This window comes from Copadichromis virginalis, linkage group LG17 (genome assembly GCF_057382275.1).
Source record: "Copadichromis virginalis isolate Kocher_CV1m ecotype Utaka linkage group LG17, C_Virginalis_male_GT1.1, whole genome shotgun sequence".
NCBI lineage: Eukaryota > Metazoa > Chordata > Actinopteri > Cichliformes > Cichlidae > Copadichromis > Copadichromis virginalis.
This window is the reverse complement of record NC_140634.1, coordinates 38,051,039-38,068,702: the sequence shown is the minus strand read 5'-3', so window position 1 is coordinate 38,068,702 and position 17,664 is coordinate 38,051,039. Positions and strand designations below refer to the sequence as shown.

The 17,664-nt window shown below is 41.2% G+C and overlaps 1 protein-coding gene across 2 annotated transcripts in view; it reads left to right on the top strand.

Annotated features, from left to right (window-relative positions):
- etv6 (ETS variant transcription factor 6) overlaps positions 1-17,664 on the top strand; it is a 29,028-nt gene that overhangs the window by 5,194 nt on the left and 6,170 nt on the right. For both annotated transcript variants that reach the window (XM_085437833.1, XM_085437832.1), the window contains exon 3: positions 14,942-15,106. In XM_085437833.1, coding sequence (XP_085293959.1) covers positions 14,942-15,106 — 165 coding nt within the window. The remainder of the gene's footprint in view (positions 1-14,941; positions 15,107-17,664) is intronic.

Genomic DNA, 17,664 nt, shown 5'->3' with positions numbered 1-17,664 from the left:
GGGGGCAGTTAGCCAGCTAGTCTTTCACGTTCAAGTTAGCTTTGTTGCATTTATGCCAATACTTAGCCGATCTCTGAGTTGTACAAGATACACAATGTTCAGTTATTAATAATGATGTTATCATTATTGATTTGGCCGATGCTAGTTCTCCCGCAGTGTATGAGCACGTGTGCAAAAGGTGTCATTCAATAACTTAAAATGAGGTTGTTGAAAGAAAACTTCTGTAACTTAACTTTGCTAGCTCTATGGTTATGTTATGTTTCTATACCCTGAAACTTGTTGTGTGTAATGTTGGCAAACTTGCATTTCTTATAATTTTGATTATTGCTAATCAAAATAGGCAGCATAGAAGGTTTTTGGTACCAGAACATTCTGTTTCTGCTTCTGTTTGTATCCAGCAGTATTGATCAGCCGTATCAGAGTGTGCTTTGGCTGCAAAGGCAGAAATGCTAATCTAAAAAAACAGTTTCTTTAATCTGATCATCATTTATCTCATCGTAGAATATAAACAGTTTCTTGTCACAAAATTGTAAGTCTTAGTCTGAATATGAGTTAAACAGTAAGCCCTGAAACACTGGCTGTAGCCCGGGGTCACTGTTAAACACGTGTCCTTCAGAGCAGACTGGGAACTAATCTAAAAAGAATAACTTGGACTACATCATTCGGTTGTAGCAATTAAGCTTCCAGACTGCAAGTATGCAGGATACAGTCCTGAAACTCTAAAGGTGTGTTTCTGAGGTGACGGTGGGTCCGGTTTGAGCCACAGTACTAACATGCTGACAGCCACTGCAGATGGCTCTCGTGGTCTCTGGACACCCTTTATCAGCATTTATCACTGTATCACTGAATGGTGAGGAAAGGTTATTTTGACACAAATAGAAAACGGATATCAGAACATTTTGACATGGACATGTCGTGCAGTATCGTGGATGACTCAGTCACAATTCAAAACAGGAAAAGCAGGATTCTGTTATTTGAAAAAAAGTTTTTCTCTTCAGTTTTTTTCTGATTGTAAGACTTTGCATTTATTGTGATGCTTTAAATGTAAAGTAGACTGAATGTGAACATATTTGTGAGATATGAGTCAGGCGGCTTTTTTGTGGAAGCATTAATTTTTAAAAAATCATTTGGGTGTCTTTCCTTCTCTGTTCGTATCAGTTGAAACCAGTTGAAGAGCTTCCATCTACCTTTCATGGTCAGCATTGACGCAGCCTAGTCTTTCCAGAGCCGTGACGTGAAGGGCAAGGTGAAAGTGACTAGCCGGCTTTAGTTGAACCAGCAAAGGAGAAAGTCTGATGAAATATATTTGGGAACAACTTGGTGAAGCAACTGGGTGACATTCACAGTTTTACTGGACTAGAGTTTGGTTGCATCTGCTCATTCATTGCTTACCCAATCATAGAGGGGGCGGGGTTGGAGCTGTGCCAAGAGATAGGCTAACAGTTCAAAGACTAACCCTGAATTGCTTCATTGGTGCACATGTCAATATTTAACCAGTTAGTTTTTCTCTAGCCGGTGTGAAGTTCAGGACTCTTGGCGGGGCGTTAGGCTGGGTGTCAGGCTGAAGCTGGATGAGATGCACAGGAAATTCCCTCAGCCCACTTCCTCTTTTGTATTGTTGCAGAAAAAGGAAGAACGCTCAACAGGTCCGCATTGGGTTTCCTGTCGAGTAAACTGATGGGTCACTTCACATCCGCAGACATGTGGAAGTCGAACTCTGTTTTAATCAGATGTCAAGCACAGTTGCTCACGCAGACTCAGACATCTGCAGGTCGTCTTTCATTTTTTTCTTCTGCAGTGTTTAGTTTATGTCTGCTGCTAAAGGGGATCCACTCTCCTCTCTCAGACAGCCAGCCACACGTCTTTGTCACGGCTCACAAGGTCTAAAACACCTCTGCTCGTCCTTTCTCTTCCTTGCTATATAAACACACGTGCTGGAAAACAAGTCATCCATTAACCCCCGCACTCAGAGGGAGATTTATTCTGACGGGGGGGGGAGGAGGGGTGAAGAGGGAAGGAAGAGCGAGAAGAAGAAGGAGGAGGAGGAGGAGGAGAGAGCGGAGGAGGAGAGGGGAAAAAAAGACAGAAAGAAAAAGAATGAGGGAGGAAATTGCAGTGTGGGCAGAAATCCGCCTTCTCCATTTCCTGGGGAGGAAGTGGATTAGATCGGGGAGAGTTGCAGACTGCTCCTCACACTAAAGAATGCTACTAGGCTCAATTTTTAACCCTTTCTGTCAGACATCACTGCAGTACACTGTAAACTCTAACACAGTGTGTTTAAATCGTTACCAAATGCAGTATGTTAAAACATCGTCTATGTCAGTGAATGAATTTTATTCATTATGAAGACATTTTTGGGCCAAAAAACGTCAAGTTGTAACTATATGCTGGCATAATATAAAAAGAAATTTATGTAAAGACACAACACACATCTGGAGTAAAACGAACTAAATAAAGGGATTTAAAAAAAAAAAAGCAATATTTACTGAAGATGCACTCATGTTTGGATTTTAAAGTCTGCACAACATGTTTAATGACATGTTTTGTGACATCATACAAAGCAGTCAGGTTTAGTTTTGAAATGCTAACAGGTTTGATGTGATAAAATATGTGAATAAGCAGAATTTAAATGTAGAAAATAAAAACTATGAAAATAAAATATTTGAAAATATTTAAAGTCAAAACACTTTGAAGCTTCTTTCAGTTGGCAGGTTTGACCTAATCATAGCTTGTATATAAAAGATAGATGTGGCTATCATGATGTCATTCCTTGTTATTTGAACCACTACTTTGAAACTTAAATAGTCTTTTTTGCACCCTTGAGTGACCATATATAGATAAAAGCCTGCAGTACTGCTATTATCTAATGCTAGTAAGCTTAATTAGCAAGTCATAGGCTAATTAATGCTAAAAGTCACTCCAATAAATAAATCCACTCATTAAAACTAAAACACAAAGTTTTTGGACCGGCTGCTGGTATTGCACAGCAAGCTGTGTGATATCATATATTTCATTTAAAAGAAGTGAAAGAAGATTACTCATGGAGACAAAAAAAACCCTAAATTTTTTATATTAAGCCATAGACATTATTATTATTAAATTATTTACTCTCTTAATTTTGTGTATTTCAATTGGTGCTGTACAAACACTGACTCTTATTTGAAGCCAGTCTCAAGTGACCTTTAGAATAACTGCCATTGAGACAACAGAGCCTTAGTGATACACACACATAGTCTTTGACCAAGCTTAAAGGTGCTTTTCATTGGTTTTCTTGCTGATAATTAGATGGGAAAATCAGACCTCTCATCTCCATCTTTTCAATATACAACTTTAGCTAGGAGCTAATTAGCTTAACTTAACGCTGTAAACACAGGAAAAGTAGTTTGTTTAGATCTCAAAGTTAACAAAATCTATCAGCAACTCTAAACCTCGCTAATCAACACGCTCCATCTTGTTTGTGGTAGTAGCTTCCTGATTTATGCAAAGGTTGCCTGGTAACCACTTGTTGGCAACATGATTTCTGGAAGTTATTATACCCACCTAGCTGCCAATAAAACTCCAACCTGTGTTTTTGCGAACAAGGATGTGACTGAGCTGGTAGGTGTTTTTGTTGCCACGGACAAAATTAAGCTAGCTGTTTCCCCCATATTTCGAGTTTTTATGCTATGTTAAGATAATCTTCTACCTTTAGCTTTGAAAATGCCACACGGACATGAGAATTATACCAGTACAAAGTGTGTGATTCTCAAACCATAAAACCGTTACAATATTCCTTTTGTGGTGTTTGTGAGTTTTTTATTTTATTTTTGAAGACTTTACATACAACAACACATTACGCCTACAGGAGCTGCTTAGATTTTGAAACCCATGCCATGAAGCTCCCAGTGCACATTGTTTGTGCTGATGTTCATTTCAGAGGAAGTTTGGAGCTCTGTAGTTATTTAATCAGCAAAGCTTTGACAACTTTTATGCACCATGTGCTTCAGTATCCAGTGACCCAGGTGTATAACTTTGGTCTGGTACCTTATTGCTGTGGTTGCTAAATCCACTATAACGCTGCAGTACCACTTTCACCTGCTCCTGGAATATCTAGGAGGGGAGAAGTTTCATGAACTGACTTGTTACAGCGGGGTATCTTATTACAATGCCATGCTGAAATTCATGACGCACCCTTTCACTAATATTAGTAAAGGCAGATTGATTCGCTAGGTGCTTGATTTTGTACACCTGTGGACAAGGGACTAAAACATCTGGATTTTAAAGATTATGAGGTGTGACCCAATACTTTTACCCATATCGTAAGGAAAAAAGTTATACTGTGTACATTTCAAATCTTATCTCTAGTCTTTGCTTTTATGGAAAAAACTGGGTAATTTGTTTATCAAAAGCCCAGCTAAAGCTTGAATAATTAACAGTGAAGTTATAACAAACGAACACAAAGTTCTATGCTTTTTGAGTTGTACTTCCTGGTCTTTGATGTATTTTTCATAATTCTTCCATTCCTGGTGATCTTTGCCGTTGCTCCCTATGTCTATTCCAAATTGTCGTCCAATCAGCATTTGACCAGTGCATAACATCACTGAACAACGCTCAGTACTGCACGGAAACACGTTTGCGTTGGTTGAAACCCTGCTACAGTTTTTCAGTAAATGGTTGAAAGAGACATGCTTTGTTGGAGCATGTGTCAATTAAATGCTTGGACTTTGCTTTGAGAAGACATAAATTGAATCGATTCTTTTTTGGCTTTAAAACAAGCCATTAAAGGAATAATGCAGCAGTATTAGTCTGTCAGTAGACAAATGTGCAGCTTTAAACAGCTAGCGGAGGAGTGCCGTCAACCATCCATGTCCTTTTGTTTTCTTTAGTTTGTGTGAAAGGCAAGACAAGTTGTAAAAGAGCGCGCGCACACACACACACACACACACACATAATGAATCCATGCAGATGCTAACTGATGAACTAAATTTGTTTGGTTTTTAATTCAATCGCAACCCAGGCAGTATTGGCCAACATGGCGCCTACATACTCTGAGAATGACGCAAATGAAGGTCTAGTCACTGAGATAACAGTGAATTATTTAAAGGTCTGTGACACACGCCGATTATTTTTATTTATTTATTTTATTTTTTACAACAAACACTAAATACAAAAGAACTCTGGCTGCGACAGTAGAAATATCTTCCCCGATGATTAAAAAAACCCTCTATGTCCATGGAAACAAGACTGGCTGGTTTCCTTGGTGTGTGTGTGTGTGTGTGTGTGTGTGTGTGTGTGTGTGTGTGTGTGTGTGTGTGTGTGTGTGTGTTCGTGCTCACAGCTGGGTTTGCACTATGCGTGCTTGAAGAGTGGGTGGATGAGTGTGAGTGAATCTTGTGTCTTTGTGCAAAGCTTGCCAGAGGTAGTGTAGGTGTATACTGTGTGTGTGTGTGTGTGTGTGTGTGTGAGGGGGGACGTGTGTGTATGACTAAGTGTATGTGTTTGTGTGTGTTACCATGCATGACTGCAATCCCCCACAAGCTTCCTTTGGTCTCTCTCTCACTTTGTGGTATATTACCCATTTTACTGCTGTGGGGAAATTGGTGTCACAAAGTGTGTGTGTGTGTGTGTGTGTGTGTGTCTGCGTGTGCGTGCATGTGTGTCTGCGTGTGCGTGCATGTGTGTTTGGTCTTTCTGAGGGGAAATTTCCTGCCCCTGGAAGCAGCTCTTGTCCTCAGGAATTTCCTGAGTGGGCAGACGGCGCTTCCTGAATAAATGTTGTTGTTGATGGTGTGTGTGTGTGTGTGTGTCTATGTGCGTGTTTTAACTCCTCTCTTTTCTTTTCTGAAAGGGAAACTGTTTTCACATGCCAGCGAGTGAGCTGAGCGCAGCCCCCTGCTCTTCCTGTCTGCGACACACTCCACATGGCGTTTCTAACAAGGCGATGGTGGTGGTGGGCTTTCTTTACTCGAAACATCACGAACACACACGTTTTACACACCGATTGTGTGTTAATCTCAGCTGCAAATAGCCCACGTGACTCGAATGCATTTCCTCTGGATAAATGTCCAGTTAATGAAATTCCTTCCATGTGCTTTTATTAACGCTGTGTTTGGGAGATACTTCCTGCCAAACAGGACGTGATTGGGCTCTTTTGAAATGTTGAGCATGGCCATGATCTATTGACCTTGATGACTTATGATTTTTAAAAGGAAACTTTGCAGAGTTGATATTTTAAAAAAAAAAGAAGAATTTTTTCGAATACAGACTAGTTTAGCTTATTTCCTTTATTCACCTGGATCCCAATTTTATTATACTGCACCTTAGTGGCATTTCATCCCGTCAGCTCTTCCCTAACAGCTGGCTTGCTGAGCAATGCTGGTTTTTGATACCATTAAGTTCAAGGAGCAGGTTTCTTACTGTCAGAAGAACAATTTTGGAGTCATTTTTGACCCAAAATGTATTCGACCCTTGTATTATTAGCATTTAAGTATTACTAATAGGTGAAAATAGTTAAAATCTTTTACCACATGTGACTAGACTGGGGCAAGGTGTTTATAATAATTTTGTACTTAAACTTTGGAATTATTAAATTTTGGAACAAAAGTAATGGAAACTGTCGATTAAAAAAAATAAACCAAACAATTCCTGGAACAATTCCAGGGTTTTCTTGGCTCAAAATGTGATTTTGAGGCGTGATTATACACCTACACATGATGGGTCTGCAAAGACTTTTTGCAACTTTTATTGAAAATAACTCCGTCATCTCGTTGCTGTTTGGTCGAAGCCGCAGGGATCCAGCGGAGATGCAGCAAAGTTGTGCAAAAGAGACGCAGGTTTGCGATCCCTGATTCACATGCTTGTTCAGAGAGGGCATATGTCTGTATAAGTTCTCAGTTATCATGGTAGTCTTAATACACTTTTTTTGGAGTTGACATTTCATGTCTCAGCAAAAAGGCTAAGAGGTGAGCTGTCTCCAAAAAACTTCCATTGGCCTTCTTTTCTAGCTCTTAACACTTCAGAGAGGACCTTGTCCCTGGGGTTGAGCAGACTCCAAGGCTACAGTATTGAGTCTTATAATGGCCCCTCATGTAGTGAGTTGGCCCCTATAAACATAACCAGGCTCCTAGAAACTCACCTAGGTAGCAAGGACTACTGTTGGTGAGTCTCTAAGACTATGCAGTGAGTTCATCAGTGGAATGAGAGCCTACTTGGAAAGGCAGCCGTTGCTCGGTTATGTTTGTCACAAAGAAGAAAAGCATGCACACACCTACCAGGGAACACCCGCGTGGACATATATGCACCTTGCTTGAGGACAATAAACGCTTTCCCCCACCTTTGTGTAGTGTTGGCACAGGTTTCCTGCTTTTTGTGTTTTACCAGTACTTACAAAAAAAAAAAAACCACAGCGGAGGATGGAAGCAGCAATAAACCCTAATGATTCGACAGACTTCAACTGTCACTAAAACTCATTAAGCTTTGCAGTGTGGAAAAAGACAAATTGCTCCAGATTAAATCAGTCAACATTAACGGTCACACAAAATGTAATCTGTGACTGGCCCTGTGTAGTTTGAGCTTTAACCCTCTGTCATTACTGAAACTGCTTTCAGGAGCGACAGGCTTGATGCAAACGACTCTGAGGTTTCGCAAATAGACACTGTCTCATTTTAAAAGAAGAAGGTATGCACTTTGCATTAGATATGATGACACGGATAAATCCTGCCCTCCCATTCTCCACATGCAAAGAAGAACAGGAGTAGTGTGCTTACAGGGTGTGTATGTGTTTCAGACAAGCATGAGCCTTTTGATTTAGTTAACAAACGTCTTTGAAGCTCCTGCATTTTCAAAAAAAAAAAGAAAAGAAAAGAAGGGAGAGGGGAGGGAAAAAATTGGCTTCTGAACAAAAGGAAGAGTGGCAGTTGACGCTGAATTCAGGAACTAGCCTACAAGAGCCGGCTTGCTCCTGTGCTTAACAACAAACTATCAAAAACAGGCCGTGCTACTTCCTGGCCATAAAAAGTTTAAGTGTGATTGATGATCTGTTTTATGTTTGTTTTGACTGGATGAAGTCCAGTTTTGCTGGACGGGGACAGGCTTGTGCATGCCGGAGGAGGAAGCAGAGGATGAATATGAGAGGTGGTGGGGGTTGGTTCTCCTGGCTGAAAAGTAAAAGTGTGTGTGTGTGTGTGTGTTCGTTTGGAGGTGGATTTTTCCCTGCCGCACCCACCTGACAGGGAATTGATGTACGGTGCAGAAAGTGAGGGGGTGATGCTGTGTGTGTGTGTGTGTGTGTGTGTGTGTGTGTGTGAGAGAGAGAGAGAGAGAGAGAGAGAGGAGTAACTGAGAAAACGTGTCACTTCTATCCACATGTCCCTGAGTCAGGGTGTCAGGAGGTCACAACTAACCCGCCTCCTCCTTCCTCCTTCCTCCTCCTCCACTGTCTGGAGAAAGAAAACCTTTCCTCCATTGAGATAGCAAAACCAATATCCGCCTACTTCTGCTTTGAGAGAAAAGACAAACATTTACTGAAGAACTGAGTGACTAAGGAGCTCTGAGTTTAAGAGCAAAGTCCCAGCCTTACTGATGCGGTTGTACGTTCTTTTGTTGTTTATTTAGTTATAGTTCATCCAGGTCAGGCCAAGCTGAAATTCTCAGTCTGAGAAGTGTGTGTATCAGTTGTGTATTTTTGTATATATCTAGACTGTTGAAAGTCTGGAGTTTCTGACAGAAAATAATATCTGACCTGACTTTCAGATCCTACTATGACTCAAAATATAGCATGTAAGCAATTTGGTTCCAGTTTTACAAATGAAGAGAAAGGAAACAGGTCCCTCCAAAATGTGATGACGCTCGAACATGACTAAACACATTCAGTCAGCAGCTGTTTGTTAATTGTTTGGAATGAATGCATAAAACTTTTTAGAAAACCTTGGATCAATAAATAGCAACAGTTTTTTTTTTTTCTTTTCTATTCTCTTTTATTTTTCCTCTAATGGAAATTTTAAGTGAAACTGATTCTGGCATTCTCATACAGAGACTTGTATCTAGCAACCAAACTAGAAACGGGGAACACAAAATGTAACACAATAATGCTCCAAATTGAATTTAATTGTCCAAATATAATAACAGAAAGTGCTTGAAAATTCTAAACGTATGCAATGGATTTTCCTAAATGTGTTGTTGTTCTGTTCTATACAGTCATACCATGAATTTAACTACAGCATGTTTGTGTGTGAATGGTATTGGAATTTGTGTCCTATTTGGCGTAAGTTGTAACATTGTAATGTTTTACAATGTTACAAAAAAAATTGCAATAAGCTCATTAATTTCTCTTGCAGTGGTAGATTGAAACAAAGTAAAGCTAGCTCTCGCTGATCTGGTGCTCTAACACAGTACTTCTCCTCAGTAGGCTTTGGGCCAGTACTATAAAGCTGTAGCATTAAGTTTGACAAAGTTAAATTCAAATTTTAAGTAGAACTCTTCACAGTGGCAACACCCTTAACTCCAGGCAACAGCACGGTTGTATTTACAGTCAGTCGCAGAAAGTTAATAGTGGTACGCTACTATTCAGAGGTTTTACACTATAAGTAAATAGTAGTTATGTTGAAGTCATGGTGCTTGAGAAAGCTTGCTAACAAAACAACAGCCATTAATGACAAAATGATAATCCTTTAAAAGACAGCTTAAGTGGCACAGCTGTGGGACAGGGGTAACAATCTGAAGCTTTTTCTTTTTAGCTAGTCAAGAAGAAAAAAAGAGACTGTTGTCAAAGTTTTTAGCCAGGTGAGAAATCCATAAGCAGGAGAGGCAGAAATGTGAGCGATGGTGAGACGCACACAGCTGATCTGTGATTCTGGACGGGACCTTTTAGCTTCGCAGCAGGACTGACCTCATTAACTCGTCTGGCTGAGAGGGGAAGCTGAGGGCTTCTGTACCGCAACAACGAAACAAGATACCAGTGATCTCATCCTCCTCTTCCCTTCATTCATCCCAAGCGCTCGTGAGTTGCCTTGGCAACTTGTGAGCTCCGTGTGTGTATGTGTGCGTAGTGAACATTAGCGGGGGCCTGAGAAACCACTGAGTAAAAATTATGTGTCATCAGAGAGGATTAGGAGCCCACGGTTTAGTCGAGGGTTTGAGATCCTGCTGCTGTCGTGCTTGAGGGTTTTACTCAGTGTAAACGCAAGCATACGCTCTCATGAAGACTGTTAACCTGAGATGCAGTCGGCAAAGGCAGGCCAGCGACAAGGGGGGCTGGAATTGATTTTCTTCCCGCAACAAATCTGTTAAAGATTCTCTGACAGAAAACAACCAAAAAGGACAAATTTATCGTCTCCAGATAGCGCGTGAAAGTATCGAAGGAACAGAATTTCAGGTTCAAAGCAGCTCTCTCCATTGCCATCCATTTTCCTTTCCACCTCTAAGTAAGCGAAGGATGTTTGTGTCTTAGCGTTTCCTGTCCTGTTTAGAATCAGTTCCTGTCTACATTACACGGATATGAGATGCACAACAAGATCCTGAAAATGAAACTTGAATGTGACTCAGAAATTATCCATGTTGAAAAAACATCAAAGTGTTCTTTTGTCAATTCAATAAGCATAGAAGACAGAAACATGAGAGACAATGATGACTGTGAATGATCTGCAGCTCGGAGAAGCTTTGGAAAACTAAACCAGAAACTGGTACAGTTAAAAACATCTCCAGTAAGACTCGATTAATGAATTGTTTGGCTCATATAAAATCCCTGCTTTGGTTATGTGAGCATTAATTTGGCAGGACCACCTTTCATTCATGTCCCAATTTTCTTATAAAGTCATTTTGGCTCAGCCTGTACTGCTCTGTTTAATACTGCTATGATACTTCTTGCCTTCTCTTTGATATACATAAGTCTTACTGTGAATTAACAACAGCTTTCATTAGTTACCTGGTCCCATTTGTGTAATCCATCAGAATCAAATAACTTGTGTTGAATGAAATCCTGACTCTATGACATGGATAATATCCCCCATAAAACCTAATGGGCATCTTAATAGGAAGTGATGACCTCAGAAATAATATGTAAATGTGGAACCAGTAGTACTTGACATCTAGGCTTTGGCTTCATCCCCAAAGGGTGGAGAACCTTTCACAGTCAGCTTGCTGAAGAGATGGCGTTCAGCTTTAGATGTATGTTGCAGTGAGGGAATGCTGTTTGACACAGACTGGCTGTAGCTTGTTTGATTTACTTCATTTTGGTGGCACATATTTGGTGTTTCATACACTTTGCTGCTTTAGTTTGTATTATTTCTTATACATTTTTATGATATAGGTTGATTGGTGTCAAAGACCTTTATTGGCAAATAAACCTATGTATCCAGTATATATGGTGTGGAGACTCCTTCTTCATAGCTTCTCAAACTCTGTGGCATTCTGGATTTTTGCTTTTTTTGTGTTGTAAGCTGATCAGTTTGTAGGCTTCTGCTCATCCTTTGCTCTTTAGGGATTGGTTATAGATCGTTAGTCCAATTTGGATCTCGGGGAGCTTCCTGGCCGTGTACCCAAATGTTAGTTGGATCATCTCTGAGCTACTTGCTGATTGCTTTTGCTTTGTAACATGGTGCTCCATCCTGCTGTAAAATGCACACAGTTTAAAGCTTGTCACCGACTTGTTGTAAGGACCTTTTTAGTCTCACCATGACCGTACATCCTCAGAGATCAGTACAGAGCAACGCAGAGCATGCATATGACTTTAGGACTGACTATGATGTCCGGCTCTGGGAGCTCCTTCTCATTAACTGCATCGTATCTGTTTCCTGTTTGCTTGGCCTTCTTCTCTTATGTCTTTGTTTAGTCCTCTTGTTTTTGTAGTTTTATCTGCCTTATGTTTTTTTTTTTTCCTCGTCACCTTTTCACACACAATCCACTGCTGTTCTCTCTGCTCTTTGCTTTCTGTTTCCACTCTCCCTTTTTTTTTCTCCATGCTGCTGCTGTCTGTTAATAAGCCTCCCGGCATTGCTCTCTAACCTTACCGCAGGAAGTTTCCTGTGCTGAAACAGAGCCCACGCTGGATTGCTTCCTGGCAAAGTGCGTTGTGGGATGCGTGTATTTGGGCCCCCTTCTTCCGTCTTCTCCTCCCTTCTGCTCCCTTTGCTGCTTCCTCCTTTGGGCTCTGTGCAGATGGCTGAGGCCGGCAGACCGGATCTCGGAGGGGTTTTGGCAGAGCAGCACCTCTCTCCGGCCCTGGAGAGAGCATACCACAGCCATGACCTCGTGACCTTGGCTGCACTGCTGCCCGCCTCAGCTTCACTCCTCTCACAAGCCAGCCACGAGGGACAAACTTACAGCTGGTGTATGCAATGCGGATGGCAGTCTGCTTCATTATTGATACAAAGTCCATGACATAGTATTTTAGTGGATTCTAGCTCCATCTCTGCTATGTTATCCATTACTAACAATAATTTACAGTGGGAAGATATGATAGCATTTTACATCAGCTTCAAAGGACGAAAGTGACATATTCATTGTCACACATACTTCAGGCAACAGGAAATGTAGCCTCGCTAAGATTTCTGCTGTGAGCCAAGAAGCAGCTCCTATGAAAAACGCAGAGACCAAGTAAGCAAGCATAAGAAATACAGTTTCTTATCTGCCCACCACTAGCTCCTGTGTTGGTGAAACACCTGTATCACATTCCCTGACACTTTCGTGGGATGCCCGTTGACAAGCTGAGGGTCAGAGCTTGACAGGCTGTGTGCAGTGCTTCAGATAACCTAGGGCTTCCCGGGCCTTATCTGAATACAGAGGTCTAGAAGGGAAGGCAAGAAATAGGAAGCTGACAATCTAGACAGGGTTTCATTTTATATTGATTGCTCTCTGTGAAAACTTCCTTTGTTTGACAGGCGGGGGGGAGCTAAAGTGGGGTGGGGGTGGCTGGCTGAAAGTGAGCACTAGGTTCCTATTACTTGTGTGACAATGACATTGGCGGCCCAAGATAACAGCTGTCCAACTCCCAGAGGAAGTGTTTGAGGCTGGGTGATAAGTGTGATGTAAGAAATGAGTAGTTCTGCTCTGTGTGGGTGTCGTGGATGTTCTGATCGGACAGTGTTGAAAGTCTGTGTTTGTGTGTTTCTATCCTTGTGAAAGAGAAGAGGCGAGCCTGAGTCATACAGTAACTCATTGGGTTACACCAACAGTAGAAAATGATATGAGGTGGCAGGATCTGTGTCCACTGAAATAAATATGGGTCAGTTTGTGTGCGTCCTGTTATGTGTCTTAAAAATAATCACAGAGGCTAAATCAGCCTCAGTACTCAGAAACTGGTGTTAATTTACTGTGATAACACTTGATCGAATCTCAATAACACAGCAAAGCGTATTGGCATAAGCTACAAAACCTGTGTGTTGTTTGCCTATGTAGATTATATTTATGGGAATTTGGTCAATCGGTGTATTTTCTAGAAATATTTCTAATATCTCGAGTCTGGATTTTCCTAAGACTGTTAGAGGAACAGCTTCTAAAATAGTTTCTCATGCTTCAGCTGCAGTGGTTGGTAGTCGTTTAAGTTAAACTGATCCGCTTCTTAAGGGTGATGTCATGAGCCATTTCTGGGTCCAAATGCCCTTGAAGCAAACAAGGAAGGAATGGGCAGCGAGAGAATTTATGAGGCTTAGCGGTGGAAGTTAGCAGTACTGACAAACATTTGTAAAAGCATTAAGTAACCTATAACATGAAATAGTTCAATTTCAGTATATATTTGTTTTATCATTTCGCTAGCCAGCGTATTATCCTTACTTAGGTGGTTTAAAAAAAGCAAATTTCCATATAATTTAATTCTTACAGTAAAATTCAGACTTAATGAAAACATTTGAGCAAGAGGCGGTTTGCTTTTTAATTCAGTCTCTTCTTGAGCTTTTTGAAGATCGCTATGCTTTGAGTTAATGTATCATCCTTAGCTTTGAATTTAGCAATGGTAGTTTCTGCTTGTAGCTGGAAGCATACATCTGTATTGCATTCTAGGTAAGCGAAGTAAGTCCTACAACATCACAAACTACAGAAATATTCATCCTTTCTGTATAGTCTCACCTTTATTTTCATCGGGATTCTTTGTTTAGCGATCTAAAGGCTAAGTTTCAACCACAAGAAAAGCTCCCAGCAGATGTTTAGCTCCAGTAAAGTTAGCGCTACCTCTGCAGCAGCTATGATGTTAAAAATCAAATAACTCTGTACGGCTTTCAAGTGAGGCCGAGCTTTCGGTCAGATATTTTACATTTTTGCAGTCTTCTCTCATCTTTCTTCATCGGTAAAGATGCAGATGTTTTCCTCCTCTTCCCCCAGCAGTGAAAGAAACATTTGCAAGCGAGGAGGAAGAAAAACAGATACTGCCGTTCCTGTTTCGCCTGCTCTTTTCCCTCCATGTGCCCTTGTCCTTTTATACACAAACTAATAAACTGTCTGTCCTCTGATGCGCCTGTCTGGAGTTCGGAGAGCAAAGAGCAGGACAGATCAGAACAGATCAAATAAAATAAGTCTGACAGTCTTTCTGCTCTTCCCTTCCTACCTTTTTTCCCATCCCTGAGTCATTCTGTATTCTCCCCCTTAACCTATCATCTTCTAATCTTTTATTCTAACCTCCTCTCCCTTTCTGATGGTCTCCTCCTTCATCTTTTTTTCTTTATCTCTACTGCCGTTCCCGTAATCACTCCCTCCTTTTGGCTTTTATCTCCACTTCCTCAATATCCTTTTTAGTGCCTCTGCCTCCTTCCTTCCTATCCCCCTCCTTCCCCTCCTCCTTTCCTCCCTAACCCTGTCTCCCCTTCCCCCCTCCTTTCCTTCCTGCCTTTCCTACTTTCTTCCCCCCACCCTCACCACCACCAGCACCATCACCACCCACATCCTTATGCTGCTTCTTCACTGAACTCATCTTTGTTTTCTTCCGTCCATTTTATTTCTTCTTTACCTAATCCTTTCTTTTTCTTTCCACCTCCAGGTCTGCAGCCAGTCTTTTGGAGCAGGGACGACGTGGCCCAGTGGCTACGATGGGCTGAGAAGGAGTTTGCCCTGCGCCCGATCACCAGCGGTTCTTTCCAGATGAATGGCAAAGCCCTGCTGCTGCTTACCAAGGAGGACTTCCGCTACCGATCCCCTCCCTCTGGTACCTCTCTTTCTACACGCTTTTATTTCTTTTTTCCGTTTTGAGGTGCAGTCTAAGCTCGGAAAACTGGAAACATCAGTGAAATGTTTAACAAATGAGTCACTTAGATGGATTCCATTAGATATTTGTGTGCTCCAACTAGAGCAGGACTCACTCTGGAAACAGGGATTGGGAAGAAAGAGCGATCTTAGACGAAAAACATGAGACTATTCTTTCGTTAGACAAAAATACTGACACAAAATAGGAAAAATGACTACAAACAAGCAGTCAATGAACATGCTGAAGTGTAGTTTTGCAGTGTTTGGCTCGACTGACCCTGGTTTGCCATTCAAACCGGGTTGTTCCACATCTCCTCCAGGGTTCACGAAATTCAGCCTGCTAGTTTTTGCGTAATCCTGGCGACAAACACGCAGACAAACAAAGCTCTCGTGTTGGCAGAGGAATAAAGTCAGCTGGAGCAGGGGATGAATGGTAGCAGGGCGAGGTGACAGTGGAGGGAGGCAGCTGTTACAGCAAAGCTGCTGAAGGGGGAGGAAGTAGGAGACGGTTGATCAGGAAGTACAAGGCAACCTCAACTGTCACCCCGGCAACGCCAGCGGCCAGGCGCATAAAAATAAAACAACAGTAAGTGTTTTCCCCTGACAGAGTTGGAGATTTTACTCAATCGCTCAAGGATGAAGTACGGGATGTGTGATTTGGGTCAGGATGATGAGCAGGCTTGCAATGCAAAAGATATTGTGGATAATATTTAAAGTAATTCATTCGTTACATTAATAAATACTTAATTAGGTAATTTATGTGGACAAATATAAAAGATTCATTTATTAATTTTAATTTAGTTTGTTCTTTTTCTACATTTTTTCTTTCCCTTGGGTTTTTTGGGGATCTGTATATCAGTGGGTTTGGTCCACTCTGTATAAATTATACTATTGATCACCTGAGTCACGTCTAAATAAGCTGGTTTAAGTAACAGTTGCTCTGTTCAGAATATATACATCCCCCTTTTCCTTTTAAAGGATACTGAATGTTGTCAGTGGCTCTGGTTATAGAGGGATGAGAACCAGCTGACAGCTGCTGTCGGGCTCGTATCAGGATGTTTCAGCACTATGCAAAATGTTCACATCCTGTCGAGAAATCGAGGTCTGGGAAATACGTGGAAAATAAGATTCATCATCATTACAGGTTTTGCATTTTTTTTCTTCCTTTTCTTATGTGACGCTGTGATCGTGGTGTTGGATGGTTTCAGGAGCTACACACACACACACACACACACACACAGCGATAAGACTGATCATATTTCTGTACAAGTGGTTGTTCAGTCGTGCTCTCACTGTAAACGTCAGTTTAGGGAACAGAGCACATTTTTTGGCTAGTGAAGTATCCATTTCCTCCTTCGCGTGACTATAAGGGTGCTGTTCCCATCAGTCCCTGCTCTCTGCGTATTTCTCTTTTGTAGACGCTCTAAGAATAGAACATTAAAATAATAGCCTGAGTTTTTTTTCCTGGAATGTTAGAACCTGTTACGATTGCAGTGACATGTTTGGACTTGAAAACACCTATTGGGAAACCTGAAACAGTAAAGATAGTTCTCCAGGATTCCAATGTAAGATGGCAAGACAGTTGGGCAATTTCTAGTTGGCTTTTTGGGATGATTTTGTTATTTTAATGGTTTAATGAACTGCCTTTTATGCAGTTTAAACCACAAATAGGCGATTTCCTCGCACATCTCTGCAGAAATATGTGCAATCACCAGTTGTAATGGTACCAAATGTCATCACGTACCCCTAACACTTTTTGCAGTTTCTTTAGTTTGCTGGTATTTGTCATTCATCGTGTACAGTTTGTAGTTTTCAGACAGAATCCAAAGCTGTGGTTTTAAAGCAGCATATTAAATACAGAATCAAAGCAAACACCAGGAAGCAGGAATTTTCCCCACGGTGTAAGTCGGTGCCACAGAACCAGAAAGTGAGAACTGAAAGGGGTGTGTGTGTGTGTTTGTTTGTGCATGTGTGTTTGCCATCACTTCCTTTATGAGAATCATTTCCTCGTTCTCAAAGCCTTTGAGATAGTGTGTGTGTGTGTGGAGGCAGTCCTCTGCTAGAATCACATCCACTGTACCTGTGCTCATTTGTTAACAGTGTAAATATTTTGGGAGCGGAGCTGTTGCCGTCGGTGTTCGGACAAGAAAAACGGCTGTAAATCATTCAGTGAACTTCCTGCTCGAGCTTTGTGCCTGGTGTCGCCACTGCAATATAACCACTTAAAGGAGGACACCGGGGTCATATAGACTCATGGCTCATTTACTTTTGTCAACACATACGGTAGTTGTCGTTATCTCCTAGATGTCCTGACGCTTTAAGCACTGTAGGTATTTGGATTTGTTGAGCGCATTTTTTTGTTTAACAAATCCAAACTGCTCCCAGAGAGTTTCTCTTGTGAAACTAAATGTGCTTCTCATTTGACTAAGCTAATAACTGCATTGTAATGTTTTATCTGCACTGTGGAAGAAAAAATACTTCTGTAAGAGGAAACTGACTGGGTAGGGTCACCCGATAGGG